The sequence below is a fragment of the Mytilus galloprovincialis genome, chromosome 4 (assembly GCF_965363235.1).
Source record: "Mytilus galloprovincialis chromosome 4, xbMytGall1.hap1.1, whole genome shotgun sequence".
Lineage (NCBI taxonomy): Eukaryota > Metazoa > Mollusca > Bivalvia > Mytilida > Mytilidae > Mytilus > Mytilus galloprovincialis.
The window spans coordinates 26795901-26808148 of NC_134841.1; the positions used below are offsets into that span (position 1 = coordinate 26795901).

At 29.6% G+C, this 12248-nt stretch overlaps 1 protein-coding gene across 3 annotated transcripts in view; it reads left to right on the forward strand.

Annotated features, from left to right (window-relative positions):
• LOC143071729 (coiled-coil domain-containing protein 171-like) overlaps positions 1 to 11852 on the forward strand; it is a 38464-nt gene extending 26612 nt beyond the window's left edge. For 2 of the 3 annotated variants that reach the window (XM_076246235.1, XM_076246236.1), the window contains exons 24-30: positions 389 to 534; positions 1048 to 1102; positions 2721 to 2849; positions 4979 to 5125; positions 5770 to 5855; positions 6425 to 6496; positions 9852 to 11852. In XM_076246235.1, the coding sequence (XP_076102350.1) occupies positions 389 to 534; positions 1048 to 1102; positions 2721 to 2849; positions 4979 to 5125; positions 5770 to 5855; positions 6425 to 6496; positions 9852 to 9930 (714 nt within the window). In that variant the 3' untranslated portion in view covers positions 9931 to 11852. Of the gene's footprint in view, positions 1 to 388; positions 535 to 1047; positions 1103 to 2720; positions 2850 to 4978; positions 5126 to 5769; positions 5856 to 6424; positions 6497 to 8089; positions 8106 to 9851 lie in introns of all 3 variants that reach the window. The other variant, XM_076246237.1, reaches the window with a different exon arrangement.
• Positions 11853 to 12248: the final 396 nt, after the last annotated feature.

Here is a 12248-nt window from a genome sequence, read left to right on the forward strand (position 1 = left end):
AGCTCTATAGAAATTTATTTCATCTAAAAAATCACAACTTTTTTAAGGGATTAGATAGCTACATGTTCTTCAGTGTATAACCACTACAGAAATGGGATGGAGGGCAGCTTCAGATTTATTCAGTGTTTCACAAGGCAGGTTAGAGGCTAGTTCCAGGTCATTCCAGGTTATCATCAATAAAGTTTCTGATCTCTGTTGTACTAAAACCATTACAGTTAGGGATTAGGGGCTAGCTTGAGATCTCTTCAGCGTTTCACTTTTTCAGAAAAGGATTTTAAAAAGCCTTCATATTAATATCTGTAATCTGCCTAACAGACTGAGATTCTTAATATAGTATAAATACAAAAAAAAAAAAAAAAATGCACATTTATTTTACAAATAATTTCAGGGTTTAGCCGAAACCAAGATGGAAGTGAAACGTAAAGAACAGACATTACGTCAGTTAAACAGACAAGTCATTACATATGAAGGGGATAAAAAAACCTTGATGCAGAATATTCATGATGCTGAAAAAGCTCTCAGAACTGTGGCAAAGTAAGACTTGTTGTAGAAACATAATAAGTATATACTAACTTTCTAAAAATAAGATTTACAGATTTATTTAAAATAGATTTGAAAAAAGGAAATTGCTTAGGTTAGTTTCCAGATGATCACATTAGTGAATGTATAAGTAGTTACAAGCATGACAACAATGATATATAGAGCTTCCATTCAACACAACTTTATAAATTACTTATTATAAGCTATTCAATCATTTACTTTTAAATTCAGAAATTATTGCATGCATTTATTATTGCAATTTTGTCATTTAAGACTAAAATGCAATTTTTATTTTTGCATTTATATTCAGAAAAATCCTGTGTTATTCATATGAAAAATTTCAAACTGCAAGTTTTAATTATAGCGATTATAACCCTATTTTTCACAATAATAAAAACATCTCAATAATTTCTTAATTTACAGTATACATTTGAAGTCAGATGTGTAATGATTATAACAGTGTTTTTTGTATCTTTACACATAGATTTTATGAATTTATATTTACAGAGACAAAGAAATATTGATTGTTTATGTGAAGAATGTGGAAAATGCTTTAGAACAGGTAAAACCTTTAGAATTAATCCAATAAATACCTTTCATTTTGACCACTGTGGCAGATTCAGTCTATTAAATTACGCCTCACATTCTTCCCATAGAAAGGTTGCACTTTGTAAATACAATTGTTTCACAAGCCATACCTCTTTAATGGTGAAATAAAATATTCAGAAATTTTGTTTTGTTTACCTACTGGTTTCCAGGTATGATCTCTATGATTCATCTCATAGCGACACAACTTTGGAATTTTCCCATTATAAATACACATAGATAGCAGGCCAGCCAAATTAAATTCATGGGAATACCCAAAATGAAGGGAGAGGTAGAATAGAATTTTAGTATAAGTTAAATCTCTTAGAAGAATAATACTGATTCGTACATAAATCTTTTTGAAAAACACATTATAAACTATTTGGGAAGTCTTTCAATGATAGATTTATATTTCATTTATCAGACTGACTGTAGAAATGGATTGACAAATATAAACAATTAGTGTACAATGATCAAAATTTATCTAAGAACAGAATTATTTTTAGGCAAGTCTTTGATTTAGTGAAAATGTCATTTTTTAAATTATAAGAAATGTCCTTGTACAGTTAACTCTCGTTGTCTCGAACTCGGTTGACTCGAAATTTCGGATGAGTCGAAGTTTTCACGTGGTCCCGAACTATATTCCATACAAAAGTATGTAATTCGACTCCTGATGAGTCGAAATTGGATGAGTCGAAATTTCGGTTGAGTCGAACTAAATCTATGGTCCCAAGGTTAACAAAAGCATTCAAAATTCATTTTTTTATCTCGAACTAATACACATATGTCAAAACATGACCTCCGGGATTTAAATGGATTGAAGAGTTAATCTGACAATACACGTGTAATTAAATTTCCGGTCATTGACCACTGTATTGATTTATGACATGCTATTTCCATGAGTGTTTACCTAAGATTATCTTTTATAGAATTTTGATAAATAATTAGTGATACATTGTTAATGTTCATGAAAAAGTATTTAAAATGTTTACAAAACAATTAATTTGTGATTTACACTAATGAGCTTGGGTGTTTATAAAGTGAGGATTATGGCTTCCGTTGATGATCACCTAAAAACTACTCAAACGGCGTCTTTGATCTTGTTATATTTTCTTTTGAAAAGAAAGAGTGAGATAAAACAAAATGAATAGAAATCAAAATTTTCTTAAATCTTTTGTATCCGAGAATAAACAATTTTGTCAGCTATAACCGACCTGAATAACGAAACTATCGATTGGAATTTACTCTCTTGGAAAAGCCATAGGATTTTTTTTTAATTGAAACAATTGAATAAGTAAAAATAATGTCATTATAATAATAAAAGACTGTGACATACAAATACATCGATCTGATACTAGAATATCGATCCCCTTGCCATATTCACCCGGATTTATTTTAGCTTTACCAAGCTAAGCAAGAGTTTTGTCCCTTAGATTGTCGAACTTCCGGTGTTCGTTTGAGTCGAACTATGTGTATCTCGAAATATTTCTCTGGTCCGGCTGACTTCGACATAACGAGAGTCGACTGTATTAACATTTTGCTTTTTGTGAAAAATGTTATGAATTGGTTATATGTATTTTTTTCTCTGTTTTAAGGCAAGGAAAGAATTATTGTTAGCCAAACCTGTGTCTGGACGAGAAATATCTTTGTCCAAACTGTTACTGAATGCAGACTTTATACCTGGTGATGTTGGTAAAGCAGGTCAAGAGCTAATAGCTTGCCAGGTAAAATTTGAATTATTTTTATTAAATTTTGTTTTTGTGTGTAAAATATCTTTTTTCTATATTTTTATGTCTTTTACTATATTCTTGTCTAAATGAATTAGTTAGACATTACATGTATTTGAATTAACTTTTAAACATGATACTGTAGAATAAGATGATGATGATGGAAGTTTTTAACAACCTTGACTGGCTACACAGCCCTCACACAGTCGGTAGACGAAGAAATAAGAAACTATGAAATTCTACATAAAATATTTTATTATTTAAGATAAAAGATGAAATTACATAGTCCATATTTTCTGTGACTGGTCAGTTCAAGGTAAATCAATACCGTAGGTATTTGAAAAAGGATTTCCGATTACAACAAAGTTACTGTGGTATGTTTAAGTTTCAGTTATTTGAATACACCGAACTACAGACAAAAAGTTATGAACTAATACAGGCATGTTCATAAAAAAAAAAACTTCAAAAAAAGGTTTATTCTCTTAATGATAAATTGAATAATTTTCATGTACATGATTTTCAGGGCCTGTATTTTACTGTTTGTGTAAGTTGTGTGTGATAAGATAAATGTGCACTAATTCTACAGCATCAAGCTCAATGAATACTCAGCTCAACTACTGTCTCTAAACATTGTACATGGGGAATGATTTGATAGGAATCATATATATATATATGATGTCCAGATTGTTTGCTACAGAAAAAATACATTTAATAGCTATCCTCCTGTACTGATAATAAGGAACCTTTTATCATTTCTGTCTTTTGTTTAAGCTTAACTCTGGTTGAAAAAAGGACATCATAAACATGATTTATTGCTTTACTTCTCAAAAATTCAGTTATTTCCTTGAAGATTTTTCTCAAGTTTTAAAACAACAGAGGTATAAAGTTAAGTTTATACTGAGGAATCTGCATTTGAAAAACATTGCTTGCTCAGAACACCAGGTGACCACACCACAGGTTATGGTTGCACAAAGGGATAGGTAGCCAAGACTTTCAGAAGTCTTAAGATTTGACAACATTTCTTACAGGCAAAAGTTATTAAAGTAGGTTATATTGTATATCTGAAACAAAATGTGTAACTTTCAATATTAACTAATATCAGTAGTTCAGTGTCTAAGTGACCATGCTAAGATATATGATGGTTTTGAAATTCTATGTCATATTACCAATTTTGCATATATCAGTGGATAATCAGGTATTGTAACTAAAATCTGATCAGAGAAACACATCACTGTTTATATAGCCGATATTCATCACTTTTCACATAGGAACTTGATTTCAGGCTGAAGTTTTATGTTAATGTCTTGATTTTATTTAACTCAGTTAATTTATAAGTGCATGTATTTCCGAGAATTAATGTGTTTTAGCTGAAATTAGAGAAACTAATTTAGTTGAAAAGTAACATAAGAATTGTCAAGACCGAATAATCACTGCATGCTGTTTTTACATTTTGTTTTATTATACTTTATGCATTGCGCTGTAAACAGTTTAATTATGTGTGAATTTGATTTTTATTTGTGTTAAGAATATGCCATGATTGACATGAACCTATACTTAATATGTATTATCTTTGCTGTTAAATCCAAAACATGATATTCTCACTAATTTGTTGTGGCTCTTAGCATTTGAGCTGCACAGGATAGAAATGGACCAAATGCCAGTGCACATTTACATAGTCATTTGTACACTTATAAAACTTCGATGGATTTTAGAATATTCAAATATAAAATAAAAGAAGAAATTATTTACAATGTTCAAATTATACAGTATTCTCATAATAACTACATTAGTAAGCGGCCTACCAAAACCAATAACAACAACATTACAGTGTTCTCCCCAGATCCATCAAGAATCATTGCAATGCCATAACAAGATGGTTCTTTAAAATTCTTTGTTTATCAGGACACTTTATGAAATTTGAGAGGAGAATACTGCAATATACTAATATATTTCTAGAGTAAAAAGATCAAAATAGAGTTTGACATAGAATATACACCAACCATATATATTTCTAGAGTAAAAAGATCAAAATAGAGTTTGACATAGAATATACACCAACCATTCCTGTGCTTCAGTTTTGAGCATGCAACAATCAGTTTATCAATCTTATGCTTGTATATTTACAGAATTTGGTTGGAGCATTTGTAGACCACCAGAACCAAGCGTATGCTAAGGTGAAAGCTTTAGAAGATGAGATAGAATCACATAGGAGACATATACTGACACTGAAGAGAGAACTGAGTGATGCTGTCAGGAGGGAGTATGAAGAAGAGGTAGGCTGCAATAGGACCATACACTTTATATATATATATATATATATAATGTATCATTCACATTTAATAATGCTTATTTCTGATTAGATCTGATACCCAGCGTCCAATATATGAATATCCTTATAGTTTTAGATCAGATACTCCTAAAACATTAAACATTATTAAAGTTATTCGATATTTGAACTATAATTTTTTTTTTTTTTTGCCTGGTGTTATTTATCAGCCTCTTGTTATGAATAGTACTGTGAATGGACTTATATATTTACTTTGTGGATAATCCAATGTAAAATTCAGGAATTTTGATACTGAGTAAATAGCATATTTCCAATGATTTAACAATACATATACAATCATTTTGATGACCTCTTTTAGGTTTCTTGTCTATGTGTTTGTCTATCCTTTACCATCTTAAAGCTTTTGATTAAGGTAGTATATCATGTTAGCTTGAAACTTAGTAGTTAACTTTTAAAATAAATTCCAAATTATTGTTTTGAACCAAATTTCACAGTCAGCTGATCAAGGAAATTTTATGGTATAAGCAGTACTTGCTGTGCAATGAACACACATACATGTTCTAAAGGCCTTTACAATTAAAATTATGAAATTAAGTTATCAATATTTAAAATGAATTAATTTTATTTCAGTCTCAAATACCGACCAGAGATTGTCATAAAGGTCACAGTGAAGAAGATTTCTTTGACTCCACAAGTGCTGAATTCTTACCTATAAAGTAAGTCTGCCTACAATCATATAAACAAACTGGCAATAGAGTTGGGATTCAAATTTTGTACGGTGAGAAGTATTGATGAACATAGAGCATATTAACTCTCTATTTATTTTTTCTGCAGATTCATTTATTTTTCGTGGTTACCAATTTTTGTAGGTTGTGTAAAACTTTCCTTTTCATGGATACATGATTTTGTAGTTTTGCCGAAGTCTGCATACAACCTGATAGAAATGTGTATTTAGTTGAACATTTAAATTTGTGGTTCACCTGTACCCATAAAAGCCATGAAAATTGGTATCTAACAAATAATAATGATTCCACAGTATTATACCAATGTTAAAAAAAGGATATAGATATAAGAAGATGTTGTACGAGTGTTAGTGAGACAACTCTCATTCCAAGTCACAGTTTGTGAAAGTAAACCAGATCAACACACTTTCTTTTCAAAAAAAATTACAAGATTTGTTAGTTTAAACAACTTTGATACAGTTTATATATATGGTTATTGATATGTATTTTCATCATGAAAACTTTAGGAATGTCTTAATCATCAATGTTTGTTTTATTTACAGAGAAGATTCAGATATTTCCTTCGTTGCTGCTAAAGTAGCCACTCCCAAAACTGGCAGTAAGAAAACTGATAAGTAAGTAGTCACATATAGAACCTTCCATGGAAAGGAGAAGTTCACTTTTTGTTGCTTGACGGGGATGGGATTTTTCTGTGGATTAAGGGCTTAGGGCGTAATGTTTTTAATTTTTATGATTTTTGTAAATTTTTTAAAGAGGTTCTGTGCATAAATAAACAATTTGACAATCAATTTACCTTTTCTAATTTTAAAATTCATTCCTGCTTTACGTGTTGTGAAATAAAAAATGATAATTTTAAAGTCATTGGATATATTTAACTAAATATCCTGTTTGAAACACCACACAGCACATGAAGATTTTATGATGTTTAAGGTTACATATTACTTTTTCATTGTGTATTTTCTCTAGTATCTAGTATGTCAGTATTTGATAAAAAGTTACAAACAAGATTACTAACCTACATTAAAAAAAATTAGAAACTTCTTCAATTTTTATGCCCCATTTTTGTTTTTCAGACAAAGTGTCTGTTCGTTTGTTTGTTCGGTTGTCTGTTTGTCTGTCCATCTGTCTGTCCTGCTTCAGGTAAAGGTTTTTGGTCAAGTTAGTTTTTGATGAAGTTGAAGTCCAATCAACTTGAAACTTAGTACACATGTTCCCTATGATATGATATTTTAAAATTTAATGCAAAATTACAGTTTTGACCCCAATTTCACTGTCCACTGAACATAGAAAATGATAGTGCAAGTTTGGCATCTGTGTACTATTGACACATTCTTGTTTTTTAATGAATTTATAAAGAAAAAGAATGTGTCCCCAGTACACAGATGCCCCATCCGCACTATCATTTTCTATGTTCAGTGGACCGTGAAAATGGGGGAAAATATCTAATTCGGCATTAAAATTAGAAAGATAATCTCATAGGGAACATGTGTACAAAGTTTCAATTTGATTGGACTTCTACTTCATCAAAAACTACCTTGACCTAAAATTTTAACCTGAAGCGGGACAGACGGACGAATGGACGGACAGAGGAACGAACAGACCAGAAAACATAATGCCCATAAATGGGGCATAAAAAGATTGAAAAAGTTGTTACTATTCCTAAATTTACCTTGGTTTTTACTGAGCACTGCATCTCTGGTACAAGATTTATCTTTGATACCTATAATCAGTTTAATAGGCCTCTTGAGTTAACTAAATGGTAAATAAGTTTGTGTAAATGTTTAATAAATCCATCCAGGTTTTATGAGTGTACACATAACTCATTGGTAAATAAGTTTGTGTAAATGTTTAGTAAATCGTTGCATGTTTTTATGAGTGTACACTTGACTCATTGGTAAATAAGTTTGTGTAAATGTTTTTAATAAATCCATGCAGGTTTTTATGAGTGTACATTGGTAAATAAGTTTGTGTAAATGTTTAATAAATCCATGCAGGTTTTTATGAGTGTACATTGGTAAATCAGTTTGTGTAAATGTTTTTAATAAATCCATGCAGGTTTTTATGAGTGTACATTGGTAAATAAGTTTGTGTAAATGATTTTAATAAATCCATGCAGGTTTTTATGAGTGTACATTGGTAAATAAGTTTGTGTAAATGTTTAATAAATCCATGCAGGTTTTATGAGTGTACACTTGGGTAAGTTACAGGTACTTCTAATACTAGGTAAGTATGTCATTTGTGTTATGTTCTTTTTATGCCCCATTTATGGGCGTTACGTTTTCTGGTCTGTACATCCGTCTGTTCATTCGTTCGTTCATTTGTCTGTCCTTCTGTCCCGCTTCAGGTTAAAGTTTTTGGTTCAGGTAGTTTTTGATGAAGTTGAAGTCCAATCAACTTGAAACTTAGTATACATGTTCGCTATGATATGAAAGATTTTCCCCCAATTTCACGGTTCACTGAACATAGAAAATGATAGTGCAGATGGGGCATTCTTGAACTGGGAACACATTATTGTTTCTGATTTAATTTTGACATTGTTACTGTTTACAGGTGATATATATATCACTTACCTGTTTAATGCATGCAAGTTCAGTTAAGAATTAAAGATCGATTGGGGTTCTAAACTGAAACTATCAAACATTTTCGTTCTTATATAGTTGATTTTGTTCTATTAAAAAAAGCAATAAAATATATATAAACTTTATTTCATAATAAAGCTTATTTTTTCAATTTAAAACTATGCAGATTTTGCCAAATTTCTTTTATCTTATAATATATAGATATGAAAAACTTGATTATTTTAAAAGAAAGCAAACTAGTTGATTGTTATTTGACTACTGATAAAGGGGACAACTAATGTGATTTACATGTAGTAAATGAAAAGGTTAAATGGATACCACCATCTTTTCCCTTCATACCAGTATGCATGGTTTGTTTCAGTTCTCAAGTGATTTGTTTCTATCAAAAGTGCATTGGTAAATAATATATCATATTTAAAAATTAGAAAATTACAGTCACGCAACAGGACAATACTTCCTTATTAAAGTAAGCTAGTTCAAGTAAAACTTTATACAAACCATTTGCAATCCAAAACGGCAATCATATCTCAGTATATTTTTGAAAAGACATCATCATGATAACTACCTGCAATGTTTTGTTGTTTTAATTGGTAGTATTAATCATGGTTCTCAAAGAAAAAGACAGAAGAATTCAAAATTAATTATAATACCATTTTACATAAAGTTCTATGTTCTGATGGATAATAGCAGCAAATAAATCTTTATGCCTATGAATGAAATTATTTATCACAGTCTGTGCCAAACTGTTTAAGGGTTTGTCTGACCGAAAAAGAAATTTGATTTTTTTCTACTATATATTTAACCAAATAATTCTAAAAATCTGGTCTAACCAAACAACTTTTTGTCTGATATTTTGTCAGTCAGACAGAGTTTGGGATTCACTGTTATCAGGCAAATGAGAAAAACATGAAACAGAGATGAAGACATGTTCTAGTGGACTACCAAATATCACAACTTCAATATGCATTTGGCCTGATTCATTCCAGTTGCATGTGTTCCATCTTAATGTTATGTCAGATCAGCCATTTAATCAAGATTTACTTTTAAACAAACCACAGATAAGATTCATTACTGTTAACCAACTTATTTGTGTGTATTCTCGTTTAGCCCTTTCTACCTTATTTCATGGTGATTAAATTTCATTATTCTCAAATTTACTTGATGTAGTTATTAAGTAAGGAAAAGTATTAGTTTTACAAATTCGTAAAAGTTGGGAAAAATAACTTGCTCACGGAAATTAGTTGGTGTACAGTATTAGAAATATTATTAAACTGTAACCTGGAATAATTATATGGTAGGAACGTTTGTTTTGAAGAATATAAGAGGATACTGTATTTAGCATGCTCAATGTGATTTTTCATTGATTACATTATGTTTTATTTTATTACAGGTCACCTAAATACATGACACCAACTCGTTCATCCAGATCACATGTCCGTCCTAAAGCTTTTGAACCACATGGGCGATAGTTGTTATTTTGTATGATCTTTCAGTGAAATCCATTGACAGTTACAGGGAAATCTAGATTATCTGTGATATTACAAAATACTATGCCATAGTTATCATTATGTTTGCCACCTACAGATTATTATTGTTTAATTGTGCTTGATTATCAGGCTTCAACATTAGATTACAGTGAAGCTGTAAATATCCATCAGATATTTTTATATATAGAAAGAGAGTTAAATTCATTATGCATGTTATGTCAGATTCCTCAATTTTTTGACATTTTACAAAACGTGTGAAATAGTTCAAATTTGATTTTGTGTGAATATTAATTGGCCATGTGTTTTAATATCAATCCTACAGCAGATTTATTTAAATTATTTCTTTAAGAAATGTCAGTTAGACAGAGTTGAATCTAAAATGTAGTCAGCTCTGATTAAAAGTTATTTTACGTACAAGTTAGGATCAAATCATATTTGTAATGGCATGTATAGATACTGGATTCCAAGCATTATTTTAAAAGGCCAGTTTCTCAAAGACTAGTTCATCAAATTTGTATTACATTTTGTATTAATTACAAAAAGTCTCAACTTATAACATGTATTTTGTTGTAATGTGAGGACAAAGTTGTTTAAATCGATGGAATAAGAAAGGAAGCAGACTAAAATATTCTACTCATATTATTAGAATAAATACCAAATATCTTAATCAGGAAGATAGAAAATAATTATCCATAGTTCAGTGCCAATATATATTACAATCATGTATAGCAGTGTTAAAGTAGAAGAAAAACTGTATAACTTAAGTGTCTTTACAAACATAAGATATTCCATAATATTTATACATTTGGTAGGCTGATTACAAATTGAACAACCACCATTATGTTTAACTACAACAAGTGTTTTATGCAAATTTTATTTATATTGTTTGTAATTAGGATTTGTACAGAATTGCACAAAAGTGGATATTACTGAGAACTGATTTCTGTGATATTATTTATATTTTATTTAGTTCGTTTATTTATTGTTTTTCAGTACATTCCGTCCAATGTTAGTTTAACTTTGTAAAAAAAAAAGAAAAAACTATCAAAATCATGTGAATGTATTATTAACCCTTTGAATAACAGTTTCTTATAAATTTTTGGTTGAATCTTGTAACTCAAAATGAGTTGATGAGTATTGATTAAGATAAATCTCTTTGCAGAAAATATGCTATAATTATCTTCTGTACCAAGGGTAAAATATGATAAATTTGGATAAACTCATTGCTTTGATTGATATTTTCAACTTTCAAAGGCATCATATTAGAAAACAAATCGGTGATATTTTATTTTCATTCCCCACAGGGTTTTTATTTTCATTTTTACATTTTTTTGCATTTAGTTCAAATTGTGCATTTATTTTTATGTGAAGATTTTTTTAAATATGAAAGTTTGTTTTTGTTTTTATATTATACATCATAATTTGTAATAGGTGACATATCTTAATTTTTTTTCAAATAAATTATCATAAAATGTAAAGACATTCTAAGATATCAAAATAAAGGAACTAAATCACTATTGAAATTAAGGGCTGATATAAAACTGTAAAAATAGTTGTTGAAAAATTTCAAATTAGTTTTTAGCATTGGTTTAAAAAAAAAAATTATCGTCAGCAATTAAAATCTGCTGAAATTTCATTTGAATTTTGACATGCTTTTTTAAAACTTTTAAAATTGAATAAGATAATTTTGATTTTTTTTACTCTTTTCTTGTTTAGTTTTTTGGTGGTACATGTGTTCTTTTTCAGAAGTTTCAGATTAGCTACATGCTGATATTATCAAATTGAAATTAGATTAGAACTAAGATTATGTAGATTTTATAACTTCCAAGTTATTGATTATTATGTAAACAATCATTACTATGATGTGTAATCAAAATAATAAAAGCATTATATTTCCAGGCAAATCTGTTTCATATTTTATTCCCTTTGATAAGGATATATTTCAATATTATTCTATTAAGAAAATACTTGTACAAAAGTTAAAGAATCTAACCAGTTGATTAATTCAAGTGAAGTTTATTGACTAAGTCAGCTTATTTGTTAGGCCTGTACCCAAGGAGGTTACCCCCTTTGAAAACAAATAAGTACTATAAGAGTCAAGTCCCCCTTGAATATTTCTGGCTATGTGCCTGTTTGTTCATTTCATTTGACTGGATTTCTTTAGCTGGTTATATAGCTGCAGTTGCCACTTGCATGTTTGTCTCAAAGAATTTTATCATAATACTCACTACTCGGCTGAAATTTTCACCAATGAATAATTTTTGTATTACAAAGGTGATTATTGCACACAAATTGTTAGA